We start from the raw sequence: 19842 nt of genomic DNA on the forward strand, positions 1-19842 counted from the left end.
TCACTGGTCGTTTTCTTGATCAAAAGTTTCACGCGAAGAAACAATTGGACTACTTATTCGATAAAAATGTAATACTTGTTTTTAGAGAAGGAGAAGAAACCTTTTTTTCGAATGTGGCAATTTTTATTTCTGCTACACCAGAGAGCCTATATAATCCTCTGTAAAAAAAAAAAAAAACTGCCCTTTGTGTCTAATTTTTTTCTAGTGGGAAGAAAATAGAAACGCATCAAAGTAGATATATAATAATTTTGGAAGTTTTTAATTATTTTAAAAAAATTTATTCATTCAAAACAAGGCATATCCCAAGTGGGAAGTAAGATGTTTGTTCACATTACATTTTAATCTTTGTATGCTGATAAAATATTTAGAGTCAAAAATAAATTCTCAACTTTAATTCAAATCATAAAATATCAACGATTATGTGTCAGTTAATAAAACTTTCATGCCAATTGTGTCCTTGGTTATCAGTTATTACCCCCCCCCCCCGGCCAAAAATAAGGGGGAGAGGCGAAGCAAAAACAATTGATTCAAAGATTTCTCCAGAAATCTTTCATCTTTGTCAGTATTTTAATTTTACTTTTAAAAAGAAATCATGGAAGATTGCATTGTTGACAAGTCGACCATTTTCCCAATCTCCACCATAATGTAATTTGTTGCTTAGGTATGAACCTTCTAACCCCACCCCTGACAAAATAGGAGTGGGGATAAGATAAAAAGAATTGTAGGAAGTTGTATTTGCATTGCTGGCAGGCTGACCATTTCCTCATCTTCTCTAGCGACACTTCAAACTGAAATCTGCCATCAGTTTTGTCTTCGATGGTTCGAACATACATGCTGCCCAGAGAGGAAATTCATCCCCAACGTAATCCTCCTTACTGCATTGGCACGAATGTACTGGTAAACAGCCAAGGATCTAAACAACCATCCAGGGAGGCGGGGGAGGGGGGCGGACTTGGCTGAGCTATCAGGTCCCCCAGCTGAAATAAAGTTAGAATATTAATAAAACCAATATATATATATATATATATATTTTCAACCGTAATTTCACTACAAACAAAGCACCATGCCACCAAGTCATAAGGGGCTACTATTTGGGACAAGAATTTTCAAAGATACCAAGTTGAACTTCTGCAGTTCAGTTGTGTCAAGGAAACAAGGAGCAAATGCCAAAGTCTAACAGTTCGAGGAAAGAAGCTATTTGAGTAGGTTTTGCGGCATCCGAGGATCTCTACAGTGTAGGGGGGGGGGGGGGGTTACGTCAAGTGGGTAGTAGTGCTTAGAGTTTGTTTGAGCACTTTCATTAAAATACTTCTTGTAGAACTGGAATCTCCTTCACTCGTTCCAATGCATTGAGTAACCGTCTGTCTTGTAACATCACCTGTTTACGGTCTGTACAGCAAAACCTCCAAGCGACCTGCTTTATATTATATTCGCCCACGTGAATCTCGCAAGATCACGAGACCGTATCTGTTAAATATCGCAGACGCCATCTTGGTTTCTCTTTTTCCTGTCCAATGCGCATGACAGGCAGACACGTGGGCGCTTCACAGGTAGGCCATTTGTATGTCTGTTCCTATTTTCCCCACACTTCTAAAACAGGCACAGGGATGCCACATGGGATAAAGGTTGGAGTGGGGGATAGTCATTTCACTTAAGAAACAAATTTTCTTTATATACAAGTTCCGAGATACTTTACGGTCACAGTTCATTTTTTGATGTATGACATTAAAATGAGGTTAAAGTCAATATTTGCAGAATTGTGATTGGTTGGCCACTGTGTGGGACCACTGTGCATACACCACCATGGTTCGAGATTTGATGTAGATGAGCAAACAAGCCAGCTCCATTAACTTAAATAAAAAGAATATTTTCTAAGGCCTGGCTCCAAAAGAAAGGCAATTTTTTGTAAGAATCTAAAATGACTTACCTGATAGCCACAAGTACAGGGAAAGAAATTTTTGTCATCAATTTCTAGTGGATCCATACATAGTGGACACTAAAAAAAAAAAAAATAAATAAAAATTAAAGGTATATAAAAAAAAAGAAATTAAAATTTGCATATTTTTTTTATGATTTTCAAATTTGTAAAAATATTTGAGTATACAGGGTTTATAATCCAATCTCTCACACATATATATATATATATATATATATATATATATATATATATATATGAGACATACGTGTGTGAGGTATGGTCTACCAAACTAATTTTTTTGGTCTACAGACTTGAAATTATATATAGGGGATTTGGACTTGTGGAACAAATTCAATTTGATTTTTTATCGGTAAAAAATAGCTGCTATGGGGGTGGGGGTCAAAACTTGGCAGGCACAAGTCAACTTAAAAAGTGCTCTTCTATGCATGTGCAAATATAAATTCATAGACAATGTTATTTTTACCAATAAAATGCTATTTTTTTCACCAATATTTTTTATATAGATGTAAGCCAAAGGGTAACAAATAAGACTGGAGATCTGTTTTGGTTTTGATTCTAGCTAATGGCATCCAAGTCACTATTTTTAAACCATTGAAAATCACTCTGTATGGAGTACAATATAAATAATAGTGTTGGCTCTATAATAATGAGATCTGCATGAATTAAAATATATTCAAGTATTTTACAACCGGGCCACTACTATATATTGGGTACAATATAATAATCAATAAAGAATTGGCTCTATAAAAAACACAAAATCATAAATAAGCATAAATTAAAATATATGTAAGCATATTGTATGACTGGACACCATTGGGTGGCCTGCTAGTTATATATAATTATACATTTTTTTTTTGATAGTTATCGATTAAATAACCTTGTTTGGTCAAAGATTCAAACCAGCTGCTATTGTTTTTAGTTTGTTTTTATTTACTGTCTCAATTTATTTTCATAATTATTTAGAGCTTTGAAGAGGTAGTATAACTAAAACATGGCTTCAGATGTGAAAGCCACACAAATTTTATATATATATATATATATATATATATATACTAGCAAAAGTATCTGTCGTTGACTGGGTTCAAAAACAGCCTACAGAAAATGGACTCTGATTTATGAGAGTATAATAGGTTATGAAAAGGAAGGGTTGTAAAGAGATAGCTTCGATTTTGGGGGTATCAAAACCAAATCAAAATATGATGAAAGTAAAAATAAAATATATAAACCCTATAATTTATTATACCATACCTGTTCACACTGAAACACTTATCACAATATTCTGTGGATCTATATTAAAAAACCTTGTTAAACTTTGTGACATATTTCCATTCTATGAAGGTCAGGCGCAAACGAACATCCCATATTTCTTCAAACTGAAACAATTATCAAAGTATACTTACGCAGATAGATATGAAAAGTCTTTAATAAAGTTTGTGCCTAATTCCATTCTATGGAGGCCAGGCACGAACGCAGACCCCACAATTTTATTATACCATCCCTATTTAAGTTAAAACATACTTATCAAAGTATTATGTACCAAAAATGTATCAAAAGTATTATGTACCAAAAATGTATCAAAAACACTTGTAAACGTTTTTTAAATTTTTATTTCCATACTTTGTGGACCAGGCGTGTACGCAGACCCCACAATTTTAAATCATCATTATGCCAGATCAAACATACCCATTCCTGTGTCTAGATACATCATCTATCATTATATGTGATCAGTTTTCTATAATAGTCAACCATATAGGAGCCTATTCGTGACCACACACAAACGTTCAGCTTTATATTATAGATATGACTTGGGTGCCATCAACCAGAATCAAAACCAAAACATACACCTCTCCACCCTCATTCCTTAGCCTCTGAGCCACACCCATATATATAAACTTACACATACAATATCTTTGAAGATTATGGAATTGACTGATGGAGAGAGAATCAAAAGAAAAGAATCTAGTATTGTTGATTTCATATCACATTCCTGATGACTACCAGAGATTGTTAATTTATGAATTAATATCATGAACTGATTGTTTAAAAGAAAAGAAAAATGTTAAATCATTTCTAGTAGTTATCAGGAATACAATATGAAATCAACAAAGCAAAATTCTTTTCTTTGATTCTTTCTCCATCAGTTAATTCAAAGATATCGTATATGTAATTTTTCAGAGATTATATATATATATACACACACACACACACACACACACACACACAAACACATTGTGTGTGTGTGTGTGGTCTGAAACCACAACGGATAGCCAAGTATAAAGCTAACCCTTATATTGGTCAGAAAAGCAGGAATTATGACCAGTTGTTCAAAATGCTACAAATCAACTCAACAGAAGAGTTATATCTGCCCGAGCTAAAGCAGAGTAAATAGAAGGTAAACAAAATTTATGATCATTTTCATGTTCCAAGTAGGAAAATAAATTTGTGTACAATCGTTTCAGAGGCAAGTGCTCATGAGCCTTGCCAATGACCTTTTATACAAACACGAATAACATGCAGATCCCTTGCAAAGCGAACCGTTTCATTGTTTCAGTCACCTTTTATATGTTGGAGTCCTCCAAATTAATGAAATACATTCTTATAGACACGTTTTAAGTCATTCAATGTTACATATAGTTAGTAATCTCTATATATAAAAGCGAAAATGTGTGTTAGTGTGCGTGTGTGCATTTTTGTGTATGTTTGGCAAAGGCTTTTTTCGATGGGCTTCTCCGTCGGCTCATTCCTTAAAACTTTTTATATGCTGTCTAGATGATAATATGTACGGGTTGTGCGTGTATTTAATTTGCTGACTTTTAAACGCTATTTTTTCCAGATTTTTAGATCGCCATGCATTTCTTTCGCTAAAAAAAAAAAAAAAAAAAAAAAAAAAAAGAAACTGAATTTGAATTGGCCAGTTGTGGTTGGTCTCCAGAAAGCGATGTAAACGTTTGGTCAATGTCGGCTTTTCACAGTCATATCAGCCAATTGCTTTCATTTGGACAACACTCATCATAAACGGGGGAGCTGCTTTTCCTCCCCAAAGTTGGGTTTTCACCTCATTAAAAACTGTCCTGCAGAAAATGTTAACTGCTGAATAGCCATTGCTTACATCGTAAATCTTAACTCCGCGACTTCTATTTGACCTCATTATGCGGGCAACTGTCAATTCTACTTAAATTCAAAGGTCTTTCACTTACTCTTTCTTGCTGGCGGAGCGGTTAACGTCTCACGTTTTTTTCCAACTTCGCCTCAGGGCTTTGGGTTCGATCCTAACTACTTACCAAAACAGTTTTTTATTTTTTTTAATTTAAGAGCACACATACCTCCAAACACCCAGGCAATGCTGGGTATCCCCGCTAGTCTATTATATAAATCTCACTTGTCAGTGTATGAGTGAATGTAGGGATGTTTGTATGTATACTAAAAACTTTCGTCAGCCACATTGGACCTGGTCGAAACTGGTACAATCTGAAACAGTGATCCTCGGGCACATAATATGGGTGCAATAAAAAAAAAAAAAAAAAAAAAAAAAGGGGGGGGGGTCAATTATTTTGTTTAGAAATAAAGTTTTAAATGAAGGGAGGGAGGAGCAGTAAAATTGTCTCTTTCTAAACGACTTCAAAAACTGTGCATGCATCAAGCATTATTTTTTTTGAGTTGGTTTAAATAAAAAAATTTCCAACCTTATTTCGCAATCAGCATTGTGGGCCAGTGGATTAGGAGGTTGCCTCTTAAGTTTTAGTGTTTTTGTACATGTAATTTAAAAAAAAAAAAAAAAAAAAAAAAAAGTAGATGGTCTTGTAATTTCAGCGGATAATTATATTAAAAATAAATAAAAAAAATTTCTTTCTTTCGATTTTTTATTAAAGATTAAATAAACTGAAGATTAAGTTTTTATTTAGAAGAAAAGTCCAATTGATTTACAATTTAAGTTTTTTATTTTTATTTTGCATTTAAACAAGGTTAAGATTTTTAAACTTTGTATTATTTATTTAGCATTTTTTCTCAAATGTTCATTAAATTAAAAACCTTTTTTATTTCGAGGGTTACAACTTTTTTTTTTTTTTTTTTTTTTTTTTTTACATCATAACCGATAATTTTTTTCTTTTAATAACATAAGTCATAACTAATCATTTTTATAACGAAAACATTTCAATTAAAACAAATTCTTTGTTATTTTCAAAACTGAATTATTTTCAGTTTGTTTTCATCGCAGCAGATCGTAAAGAAAAATGTTTTTAGACTGAGACAGCATTAAAAATATTCACTTAAACTGATATATAGTTAACAAAAAGTGCTCAATATCGGGAGAACAGCTTTTTGTATCTCTTTGCCGAAATATCTGGTGCGGTTTTCACATACTTTTTTTTTGGGTGATTACATTTTCATGATTTTATCCGTTTTTAAGTAGGATTACCGTATCTTATTGTTAAAATTTTTGTGGGGGTATCGACGTTGCCCACAATGAAGTTGACATAATGAAAAAGTGCACAATATCCTTAATATAGAAGGTGTGTCCAAACGAAACTTCATGTGGACCCGGGCAACGCCGCATATCCATGCTAGTATATAAAAAGTCATTTTGACGTCTACCACCAATATAAGTTTTATCCATATAGAAAAGTGTCAAAAACAAGAATATAAGCATAAAAAAAATATATGAAAACATCTGTGACTGCAGTCATTAAGAACTCAACACTTGCTTTCCACAACAGCTTCAACACCATTTATTGTCGCTTCAAAACCATTTATTGTCAGCGCCACAAGTCATTCCTGCTAAATTAGAATTCAGTTTGGTTTAGACATACACCTGCCATAAGTCAGCTTCTTGCCAACTTTCTCATTAAGTTGTGACCTTTTTATTTTGCTGCAATTGATTCCGAGAAAATTCCTTGCGCAAGTCACAAACACTGATAAATTTATGACGATAAAAATGCCATGAAAACTTAGAGACGGCTATATTGATTGATTGATTGCTCAACTATTTTGGAAGGGGTCGAACAACTGTATCAAGTTGCAATAATGTGAAGATTTTTTTTTTTTTTTTTTTACCTAAGGAATGAAGATTGTTAAAAAAATAAAATAAATCTATTATATAAAGGGCAAATATTAATTCACATGGGTGTTTTAATGTCCAGATAAAAGTCAAAAACTACAAAATGAACACCCACAAAGTTGGTATAGTTTTATCAGCATGATCCTGGATAAATAATACCTAAATTTAAAAACATTCTCTTGAAGTCAACTTGGTCAGATTTCATTGGGTAGTTTTTTTTTTTTTTTTTTTTTTTTTTAGACACGTTATTTACTAATTTGGAAAGAAAATACTTTACCCATTGTTCACTCACCTGTTTGTTTAAAATGTATGTATGTATGCTCGTCTGTCTAAAACTTTCGATAGCGGCAACAGATTTTCACAAGATCAGTATCGTTTTGAAGCTCAATCCTTCAGATGACAAATATCGAAAAATTGGCTAAAAACATTAATTCCTTCACCCTCAACGGGGCACTTTTCTACAAGTAGGGGAGGGGGGGGGTCACTTTTTTTTAAAAGTCATTCCCTCTTTTCGATTGACTAGCCTTAATTTAAACATTTGTCACTTCCGGTTTGGCGATGGACGCAACAGCAAAGATGTCATGTTTTTTTTTTTTCACTTTTCTTTTCCTGCATTGCGGTACGGGTTCAAGCCTGCCTGCCTGCCACCACTTTTTTTTTTTTTTTTGCTCAACACACACCTCCAAACACTCAGGCAATACCGGACACTCAGGCTAGTCTTATATAAAGGAGAATTGTCTGTGCATATGCATATCCAGCTACAGAGGAAGAGAAGGCATATGGTGTAATCTAGAGATCTCACCTGTCGAATTTTGTCTTCTAAGTGGTCAATTGTGTCTAGTTCATCAGCATAGACCTGGAACTTCACATATTCATAAAGAAAATCTAATGCGGTTAAATCACAAATGAGGTGGTCCATTGATAGGTCCATTTCATGAAATTATTCATCAAATGATCCAAATTGATTTTCAAAATAAATGTACAAACAGCTTGGTTGCCAGTTTCTTCATGACGAATTGCAAAACTAAGCTGAACTCAATAACTGATAGTTGCCAAATTAGCAATTAAAAAATTAAAGTTTGTCACCTTTAAAGAAAGAAAAAAAAAACTTACATATAAAGTGAGGTGAAACAAGTCTTGAGACAAACAAAATGTTTATTTTTCAGCAATTTCGAACAAATGAAAAACAAAATAAAACTTTCATATTACTAAAATACATAGAAATGAAAGAAACTAAATTAAAAAAAAAAGTTATTAAACATTTCTTCAAATAGATAGTGAAACAAGTATTTGGAGAGATGCAAAAAGAATGTTTAATATTTAATTGGGCCTCCTTCAGCACTAATTATCGCTGTCAAACGATTGCTGTAGTTTTTCACAAGGTCCTGGCAAACGCCTAACAGAATTTTTTCCCATTTTTCTTTGGCTATTGACTTTAATTGGTGGATGCCTGAAGGGCGTTTTGTTCTAATCTGTCTCTTCAAAATTAGCCACAAATTTTCAGTGGGATTCAAGTCTGGTGAATAGTTGGGCCATTGCAAAACATGAATTCCCTCATCTTCAAACCATTTCTGAGTTGCTTTTGCTGTAAGTTTTGGATCATTGTCTTGCTGGAACTGCCAATCACCAGACAATCCCATTTTCTCCAGACCTTTGCAAGTTATTGTCCAAAACATCCCTGTATTTGGCTCCATTTATTCTTCCTTCGATTATTTTTAAGTGTTGCAATCACGTGTAAAGAAAAGCAGCTCCAAATCATGTTTCTTCCTCCATGCCTCACGGTAGGGATAGTGTTCTTCATATCATATGCAGAACCCTCTACACGCCAGACAAATAGCTCAATTTTGGTCTCATCCGACCATATGACATCAAAAAATGTGGGATATACTCATTGATATACTTTTGGACATACTCTAGTCTTGATTTAAGATGAACTCTCTTTAGTAAAGGAGTCTTGCGAGGTCTGCGAGGCTTGCGACTTTCTCTGTGCAGTTTGTTACTGATGGTCGTCTAGCAGATGTTGGTTCCGATACTGTGGAGGTTCTTTTGCAGCTCTTCACGGATCATAAAAGGATCACTTTGAACAGTTTGCAAGATTTTTTGCTGGCACCTTTCCGGAGTTTTCCAAGGAGCTCCTGATTGTGGCAGTTTTTTTTTGTAGTACCGGGCTCTTTCCACTTCTTTACAATGTACCCTACATTACTAAGAGGAACATTGAAAATTTGTGCTATACATCGGTAGCTTTTATTATCTTTATGTGCTGAAATAATACGGTCCTTTATGGACCGTTTGAGTTTCTTTCGCTTGGTCATGTTGCAATGTTTTCTGAGATCTGGACCGAATGACTAGAGGTTCACTGAATATCTAACTAGTACCTTCTAAACGATCTGGAAAGTAAAAAAATGAAAGGCTGTCTAAATACTTGTTTCAGTATCTATTTTAGGAAATGCTTAATAACTTTATTTTCTTTAAGAAATTAGTTTCTCATTTCTATGTATTTTAGTAATGTGAAAGTTTAATTATTATTTTGTTTGCTATCATTTGTAAGAAACTGCTGAAAAATAAACATTTTTGTTTTGTTCAAAGACTTGTTTCCCCTCACTGTACACACACACTTGTTACATTATGAAATCAATAGTCACCACTAGGGCTAGGACAACAGCATATTCTTTTCATTGTTTTGACTCAAATATATATCTGACAGACACAGATAATCAACCGAGAGCCACATCACTATATAAAAGCATATAAAATAACAGATACACACTGGAGTCAAAACAATGGATAACGCAAGTTTTAGTGAATAAGGTCAGCGGAGAAGAAACCAGCACGGCTTTTTCCCAAAATGCGATCTAATCAACTATTGATACATTTCACTATGCTTCTGAGGAAGACCTAACGTTTGAAGCATATTTCAGAAGATTTGAAGGTCTTTTTAAGATTGATTACAGTGCATGGACGGATCAAAAGAAGGTTCATTTATTGCTACGGAAGTTAGGTACATCCGAACATAAATTTGTGGACTATATTTTACCAAGAAAAACCAATGAATTGGCATCTGACGAGGCAGTCAAACTGTTAATGGAGCTATACTGTCCAAAAAGAAGTGTTTTTCATAAAAGATGGAAATGCATGAATCTTACACGTAAGGAGGGTCAGGAATAGACTTTTGCGTCTAGTTAATAAGCACTGTGACGATTTCAAATATTTTCGTCATTAACGGCAGACAATTTCAAATGCTTAATATTCACACAAGGTTTGATAGCCACAAAAGACGCTGTGCTCTAAATAAATTGGAATTAGAACCCGATTTGACGCTTCAGAAACTGAAGATTGCCAGTTGTTTGTTGCAATGAAGCAAGATTCCCGAAACAGAGGAAGCAGGTATCGCTCACATTAAAAAAATATGTTTCAAAAATAAAGGAAACCCGCCAGCCAGTAATTACCAACCAAGAGGCAAAAAGAACCCTTCACAAAATTATCAGGATAGACAAAATCCTAGGACCCCTTGTAGAAAATAGTGGAGGACCTCATGGGTACAATGCATGTCAGTACCAAAGAGAAATAACATGTAACCTATGCAAGCGAGAAGGGTACAAGGCCTCATATTGCAGAACAAAAGTAGCAAAAAAAAAAAAAAAAGCTACGTAAAACTGCAAAAATGGATCCTTCACCAATAGAACATAAGGAACTGTGTTACGGTGAGAATCAGAAATAAAGTGAAACTGCAGCTCGATTCACGGTCGGATTTATCAATTATAAATTTTCACACGTGGAAGAGAAAAGGAAAGCTCACGATGACAAAGACGAATAAAGTCGCAAGATCGGTAACTGGTAAAAATAAATTTTGAGGGTGAGGTAGTTATTAATGAGTCACTAAAAAAAAAAAAAAAAAAAAAAAAACCTAAAAGTTTTTGTTCTAAGGAACGCAATAAACTTATTCAGGACCGATTGGATTCAGGAATTTGAATTATGGGACTTACCAATGAGTGATTTTTGTCACAAAATCGAAAACCTAACGGCCGAAGCCAACAAACTTAAAAAAGATCTTAAGAAATCTCACCCAAGTGTTTTCTCTGAAAAGCTTGGATGCTGCACAAAAATAAAGGCGAGATTCGAATTGCTGGATGAAGCAAAGCCAATATTCAAAAAGCCACGGAGCGTACCGTTCACTTCAAGGGAAAAAAATTGAAGAATTGGAAAGACTAGTTAACACTGGGATTTTAACCCCTATTAACTATAGTGAATAGGCAGCCCTCACTGTATATGTAAAAAAAAAAAATATCTAAAGAGATTAGGCTATACCCGGTTTCTCGACTGGATTGAATGCGGCGCTCAAGGACCATCACTACCCACTACCAAACCCAGACGAAATATTTGCTAAGTTAAATGGTGGAAATTTTTTTTCCAAAATAGACTTAAGCGAGGCGTACCTACAAATACCAGTAGATGAAGATTTGTCAAAACTTGTGTATCTCAATGCACAAAGGGCTTTATAAATTCAATAGACTAGCATTTTTTTTAAAAGTTGCACCTGCAACTTTCCAACAAGTAATTGATACTTTGCTAAGTAGTTTGGATTTTGCAATAGACTATCTGGACGATATTCTTATGCGTAGTCAAAATGTCGAACAACAGAGATCATGGATTTCAGGTGCTTGACAGAATAAAAGATTACGGGTTCACATTGAAGGAAGCAAAATGCAAATTATTTTTTGGAACAAATTAAATACCTGGGTCATGTCATAGATAAGGACGGGAGGTCACCCGATCCGGATAGGTCCACAGTTATAAAAGACATGCCAGAACCTCATAATGTAACTACATTGCAGAGTTTTTTAGGGCTTGCGAACTATTATCAAACGTTCATTAAGAATATGCATGAATTGCGTGCACCATTGAATGTACTATTAAAAAAGGACTAAAAATGGGATTGGACACCCGAGTGCCAGGCAGCGTTTAAAAAATTAAAAGATGTATTAACGTCAGATTTATTCCCGACTCATTTCAATCCAAAACAAGAAATTATTATTGCAACTGATGCAAGTTCTTATGAGATTGGGGCGTGCATTCTACACAAGATGCTTGATGGGTCCACTAAGCCGATCGCCTATGCGTCTAGAACTTTACTGCCTGCCGAGAAGAATTACTCCCAAATCGAAAAAGAAGCACTGGGGATCATATTCGGTGTTACAAAATTCCACCAGTTTTTACACGGTTGTAAATTTAAATTGCAAACTGATCATAAGCTGCTTATAACCATCTTTGGCTTTAAAAAAGGTATGTCAACTTACACAGCCAACAGACTGCAAAGATATGGAACTATTCTACTGAATTACGATTTCAGTATGGAATGTTTTACATCTGAAAAGTTAAGTCACGCAGACGGATTGTTGCGATTAATCCCAAAATCAAGGGAACCCGCTGGAAGACAGTAATAATGTACTACAAAGTGAAAAGCACTATACACAAATACTATGCAATACGATCAAGGAACTACCAGTCACTTTGGAAGATATAATAAGGAAGGCTGAAGATAGTTTCATCAAAGAGACAAAACAAAAAATTCAATCAGATGAATCGGCAGGGGAAGCTTATTCTATGTACAATGACGTACTGTTATACCGAGAGAGAGAGTTGTAATCCCAGCTACACTACAAAAGAAAATTCTAAAGGATTTTCATACAGGACATCCTGGGGTTACACAAATGAAGAGCCTCATGAGGTCCTACGTTTACTGGAAGAGTATGGACACTGATATAGAAGTCACGGTAAAGTCATGTAAGGGATGCGCATTAGCTGCAAAAGCGCCCCCAATACAATTTAGCCCGTGACCTAAAGCAGACAACTCATGGCAAAGAATACACGTAAATTACGCAGTCGCACTGGATGGAAACCATTATTTAATAGTGGTAGACAGTTTTTCAAAATGGCCTGAGGTATTTCGATGTAAAAGTCCAATGACGGATTTTACAATCGGTGCTATTCACGAATTGAATGCTAGGTTTGGTGTGGTTGATTCGTCTAGTGTCAGACAATGGCACACAATTCACTTCAGCAGATTTTAAAAGTTTCTGCGAGGATGTCCAGGTTAACCATATGACACCAACCTATCATCTTTGATCGAACACTCAGGCAGAGAGGTTTGTAGACACGCTGAAAAGAGCCCTGAAGAAGGCTAAAGGAATGCCCTCAGAAAGGCGCCTCAACAGTTTTTACAAGTTTACTGAATTACGCCAAATGAAAGAACTCAATCGGAGATGTCACCGGCAGAGTTTATGTTCGCAATGAAAATTAGGCCGGTCTTCAAGAAACTTTTGCCAAAACAGGTGAAACCGCCAAATACTATAGTTCCTAAAAAGAGGTATTTACATGGTGAAAAGGAATTTTTCCAGGTACACAAAAATAATAGTATGATGTGGGAACTAGGAAAGGTCCAGAAAAGGATTGGGCAGATGGTCTACATTATTGAAGGTCCAAGAAATACTCACAAGAAACATTTAAACCAAATTCAGAAATGTATCACAGATGACGAAAGACAACCTCCTGCTGAACAAGAAGAGGTAATGGACCAGATATACGACACGTTCGACTTGGTAACACCACAAGCAGTTGGACAACGCCAGTCCTCCAGAAAAAGGAAAATGACCGACCCGATAGCGATCAACCCCAAGAAAACGAGCTATATGATCATTCAAGGGAAATTAAAAGCTCGGAAGTGATGGGGGGGGGTGTACAAACCACCCCTATTTGAGAACTAAGTGGAATCAACCACACCTATGAATACCATTGATTTCAGAGACAAAATTAAGATATCCATACCATGTTTAACCGCATGCTATGAACATGGTCCTCTTATACCACTTTAGTGGCTCCTGTATTCTTTATGATAAATACATATATATTATACACTACTTGTTTCTTTCATTTGTGACCTCTAGCGCGGGTCTACAACAATTAGTATATTAGAAAGTCATTGTTCTATTTTGAATAGAAATTTGGCATTTTAATCTCACTCTCAGTGTGATAAAATGAAAAATAGAACAATTAGGAACAGTTATTTTTCGTTTAGTCTTGTGATAAGTTCGTTTTTAATCGCTTCTCTTCCAATCATATATATATATATATATATAATAACTTCCTACATGCATGCAATTGTAAAACATGTTACACAAGCTCTATATGTGCATAAATAGAAATTATATAGGCAGTTGGATAATTTAAAAATACAAGTCAGTCGTGAGACTACACAGCTTCGCTTGACAAAGATTAACCAAGACTTTACTTTAGCCGAATCTCTTCTTAAAGTTATGCCATGGAAACATTGATCACTCAAAACCCATCTGATCACGCTTAAATTTTGTTAAAGAAAAATGAACTAGAAATTAAAATTCTGTCAATTTCAACATCGAAGCAAGCTTCATTATCTACAATGTATGAGGTGCCTTCAATAAATTTCCAGACTTTTCGTATAGGCACTTTTATTGATAGTACACACATGAAACTCTAGTGCCCTTCGAAGTAATCTTCTCTGGCTGCAATGCACTTGTTGTACGATTCCAACAAGTTCTGGAAAGCCCCATGGAAATCCGCTTGTGTGAGCGTGTTAATGACCATCATTACAGCCTCTTTCATCTCCTCAATCGTCTCATAACACCAGCCTTTAAGGTTTACCTTGAGCTTAGGAAATAACCAAAAGTCACAGGGAGCAAGGTCGGGACTATATGGAGGGTCAGAAACTTTGATACCCGTTTGGGTCAAATAGTTTCATCTTCTCCAAGTATACTTGGGACAAATTTTGCGCAAATCTCCCACATCTTCAGTTCCTCTCGAATAATTGTGTACAGTTCCCACACTGACATCAAATCATGCACAACGTCTTCATCCATGAAATTCTACATTTGGCCAATCAACTCTGGTGTTCTGATTTCTTACTCCTCCCACATCTCTCACCATCCCTCACAGACTTCCTGCCTTCCTTGAATTACTTATGCTACTCAAAAACTGATGCTCAAGTCATGCAAGATGCTCCAAAAGCAGTCTGAAGCATTCCATACGTTTCTGTGGCATTTTTTCCAAGTTTTAAAACAGAATTTTTATTGCATATCGTTCTAAAATGTCATCACGTCCAGATTGCATTTTTGAAATTCAACTGTGACAATCAGGCTTTAGTAGGGTGTATTGCAATTCCTGCTGTAGCTGTTCATTTGAACCTGAAATCATAGAAATTGATTAGTCATTTCATAAGATGCATAGCAATAACATGCTGAATTTTGAAGAGTTTGTGACAATTTTAAATGCTTGTACAAAAAAGTCTGGAAACTTATTGAAGGCGCCGCGTAGTAGTAGTATTGTATGGGTTAGACCTCTATACCACTATTTTTCAGCCAGTCTGAGAAATTGTCTTCAGATAGATGGGCTGCTGCATATCCTCCTTCCAGTCAGATGTAGAATCAGTTGGCTAGAATATGTAACCCTTATCAATAATTTCCCCCCAAACTTCATCTCTGCCATGAACAAAACTTTTTTTAGAACTGCACACCTGTGGAACTGTTCTGTTGGTCTGCTTTCCAGCTGACTACAATCTGGTAGTCTTCAAGTTCAATGTAAACAAGTTCTTGATGAGCCGTTCCCCTTAAGTAATCCGATTTATCAAATTTCAACTTCTAACAATTACTATAACATTGTTCTTTTGACCACGGTACACTCTTTAACCCGTATCATATCCTCAGGTGGCCTCTGGGCCTTGATAAGTGGAGATTCCCTTAAAAAAAAAAAAAAAAAAAAAAAAAAAAAAAAGATACTTTTTACTACAAGTAAACCCCCGACTAAATATTCAAAATCACAGTATTTCTGGTTCAAATAAGATCTCTTCAGTATGGCTAATCCACACTGACTGCACATTCTCTAAACGATGTTACCTTAAGTAAAAGCAAGAAACTGGATACTCCACCAGACTAGATAAATTCTTGTTCTGGAATCCAATAATACCAAGAGACCACAATAAAGTATACTATAACATATTTAAATTGCCAATTAGGGAAAGGAAAATTATGTTCTCAACTTTACTAATGTAGTGTTTGAGAGTTAACTGAGAACTTTAATGGAATAATTGAATATCTGTATCTCGTGTAGAGATCAAGTGTTAGGCCCAGGAAACCGTCTGAATTACCCATTGGTTTTGTTTTATGGCGTAACAAATTTTTTTTTGAGTTATTTAATGTAGAAACTGGCCATTTTGATAAGTTTTTTATGCTTCAAAATTTTTTATGGTGTTTTTTGTTTGGTTGTTTTGTAGAGGAAAATTATTTTGGGCTTTACAGGGCATGATGAACTTTTGGAAAAATAAAAACAATAAAAAAAAAAAAAACATGTTTAGTATATTTTAGGTCAAAAAGCTGTTATTTTCAGAGCCTGAACTGGTCTACAGAAAAAAACAGAATTAAAGAATGTACATTTCCAAGAACTACTTTTTATTTATTTTTTTTTCCGACAACTTGATTCAACGAAAGGTTCGACTGAGATTCCGAGTAGAGAATCATGTACAGCAAAATGTATTTCCCCGATCCTATTCACAGAAAAAAAAAAAAAAAAAAAAAAAAGGAATTGGTTACTAGCAGTCCTATGAGCGGCTTTAATTTCTGAACATCCATTTCATTGAAAGCAACATAATTAGTGATTTCTATGTGTAACTGCAACAGCGCATTTATGGGTGTATAATGGTTGACTATTTAGGTTAAATTTAAACGTTTTAGATTGCATCTATATAGCTAATCTGTCAAGTCGGATGCTATAGAGGATATATCCTTTCTAAATATGGAGCACAGGGGTATATCTGATATGAATGTACAGAAACTGTCTTAGTCGGCCATAAAGTATCGATACACAGTGCAGTGAAGAGGGATATCTGAGGACATGTTACCCTGTTGTCTCAATTATCGAAAGATCCTAGTGGAGACATCATGGAGGATGAGTACAGCCTAGAAGGCTTGCAAATTGATTATTAGAATCTAGAACACAAGTGGGTCTGTCAACAATTTGGGTTAGATCATAGACAAGGGAGAAATCCTGGCAGAACCTCCCTTCATAATTGATCTTGTTAGAGTGGACGAGTCATTCAACGTTGTGAAAGTTGAAATCTCCAGACATGAATGTTGGCTGAGAGACGGGCAGTCAGGATGTGGTCAATTTATTCGGCAATACTCTCAAATATGGTGAGAGTATAGAACAAATAGGAAAGGGGTGCTGTGAGTAAGTGCTACTCTGAAGCACATGGGGATAGTTTTAGGTCTTTGGAGCTGTTCCTGATGCAGAAGAAGCCATCCCTAATGTAGGCACATATTCCATGTCTGTTACGGCCATTAGAGTCAGTTTGGGGGTTAAATTAGAATAACCATTGATCAAGAAATCGTTTTAGAAAGCAGTTGTATCAATGCCAGTTTCACAAATGAACAACAGTTCAGGTTTGGTCTACTGTAATTGGATTTCAATCTCTGGAAGGTTGGAACAAACCTCCTGATGTTGGAGAAGGAGACCGGGTAGAAGGTGTGTACGTTGGAAATTGGGGTTCTGGGTTTAATTTTTAAAATTGTTTTTCTGGTCATATTTATAAAGAGTTAAAAAATTAAATTGTGTTTGAAACGGGAATAATAGGGAAGATCAAATGAGTGCAGTACAGTGCTAAGTATTTTTAAATGAAGAATTTAAAAATGGTGAGAAGTTAAATATTTGACCGATTGGTGACAGTTATTAGTTGTATTTTTGTTTTATTTCCGTTAATCAGCTGTTATACATATGACAGCGAACCTTCACATCAAGTAAAGAAGGTCATTTTAAATTTATTTTTAGTTCTAAAACTGCTGAAGTTATCAGAATTTGCGGTGGGTAGAAATTATTTGTAAATTTGTTAAATATACTAAGAAATTTTTTTTTTTCATTTTTGAATAAAATAATTTTCTGAACTTACCTCAATTTGATCTTCAGACATTTTCTTGGGATTATATACTTCACAAATTTTCTGAAAAGACAAGAGAAAATGAAATAGTTTAACCTTCATTGAAGTTAATGAAACAAACAAAAGAACACAGTATCATATTTTATTTTAATCCTTTGAGAGGAGACTTGATAATTTGTATATTTATTCTTTTGTGGACTGTTATCCTCATCTTCATTGTTTGTTTCGTGTTTCAGCTAACTTATCCGCAGAATATACATAATACAAATATATAATACCATTCGAAGACTAGATAAGAAAACAAAATCACATCCTTACATCATTCGTAGACATTTTTGCTGACGACACTACCATCTATGGTAGCACATCTAAGACAGTAAACGACCAAGTTCTCTCCGATTCTCTCTCCTCTGATCTTGATCACGTTGTACAATGGGGAAAGGAGTGGCTGGTTACTTTTAATGCATCTAAAACCAAGCTTCTATCTTTACATCATCAACGTTCTGATCCCGATCTGGCATCAATTAAAATGAATGGCTCTCGTCTTGGGGAAGCCTCAAGTTTTGACAGGCTTCTGGGCTTGACCTTTACTCCTGATCTTAAATGGAATACGTACATCAAATCTGTTGCCAAGACCGCTGGAAAAATGGTCGGATCCTTCTATCGATCCAGTAGATATCTCACTGCTGATGCAATTCTCTATCTATATAAGAGCCAGATACGTCCAAGGATGGAATACTGTTGCCACATATGGGCAGGAGCTGCTAGAAAAGACTTGTCCTGCCTTGATAGGGTTCAAAATAGACTTTGTGGCCTGGTGGGAGATGTCCTTTTCTCCTCGCTGCAACCTCTATCTCACAGAAGAGATGTTGCGAGTTTGTCTCTGCTTTATCGTTATTTTCATGGAAAGTGTTTCACTGAGCTTCAATCTATGGTCCCCCCTCGCCAAACTTTCACAAGAAACACTAGACTAGCTGAAAACATTATCAATAATTTTCCCCACTCTTTATCTGTGCCTAAACCTAAACATAGATTCCATGATCAAAGCTTCTTTCTTAGAACTGCACGCCTGTGGAATTGTCTTCCGTTTTCCTGCTTTCCAGCTGTCTATAATATGGTTGTCTTCAAGTCCAACGTGAACAAGTTTCTGATGAGCCATTCCACTTAAGTTAACAAATTTACCGAACTTCCATTACTATCGATTACTATATTGTCCTTTTGACTACTCTACACTCTTTAACCCTTATCCTTGAGTGGCCTATCGGCCTTGATAAGTGGTGACGCCTATGTAAAAAAAAAAAAAAAAAAAAAAATTGGATTTATAAGATGATAAAATCCAACCATGATTGCCTTTCAGGCTTAATGGATAGAGGAATTTAGTTTCTACAGTTCCAGGTAGCAGTTTCAATCCTACCCAAGAAGGCTAGAGGATTAGTTTTTTTTGTTTTTTTTTACAAGGAGGTCACCACTTATCAAGGCCCGAAGGCCACTCAGGGATAAGGGTTATTGCGTGTACAGTAATCAATGAGATAGTACTGTAGTAATCATTAGTATTGGGGGTTTTGATAGAGTGTCTTAAGGGGGCGGTTTGACAGGAGTTTGTTTATGTTGGACTTGAAGACGTCCAAGTTGTAGTCAGGTGGGAAACAAGCAAGCGGCAGAGAGTTCCACTGGCGTGCAGTTCTAAGAAAGAAGCTTTGCTCATGGAATCTACGAGCAAAGCTTCTTTCTTATAATTAGTTAGCCAAAACATGGTGAGACAACTATGGAAGGCAGTAATTACTGGAGATACAGTTACAAGACTCAGCACTCCTATCCCGTCACAGTTAATCATATGAAAGAAGGCCAGAGGATGAGTTGGCCAAAACGTGGTGAAAACATCAACTATGAAGA

The 19842-nt window shown here is 35.4% G+C and overlaps 1 protein-coding gene across 4 annotated transcripts in view; it reads right to left on the reverse strand.

Moving 5' to 3' along the window:
* LOC145256511 (uncharacterized) overlaps positions 1–19842 on the reverse strand; it is a 137878-nt gene that overhangs the window by 56233 nt on the left and 61803 nt on the right. For all 4 annotated transcript variants that reach the window (XM_080115489.1, XM_080115486.1, XM_080115487.1 and 1 more), the window contains exons 2-3: positions 17962–18012; positions 1928–1996 (exon numbers count right to left, since the gene is read on the reverse strand). In XM_080115489.1, coding sequence (XP_079971615.1) covers positions 1928–1996; positions 17962–17982 — 90 coding nt within the window. In that variant the 5' untranslated portion in view covers positions 17983–18012. The remainder of the gene's footprint in view (positions 1–1927; positions 1997–17961; positions 18013–19842) is intronic.

The sequence above is a fragment of the Euprymna scolopes genome, chromosome 32 (assembly GCF_053919585.1).
Source record: "Euprymna scolopes isolate OS-2025 chromosome 32, ASM5391958v1, whole genome shotgun sequence".
Taxonomy (NCBI): Eukaryota; Metazoa; Mollusca; class Cephalopoda; order Sepiida; family Sepiolidae; genus Euprymna; species Euprymna scolopes.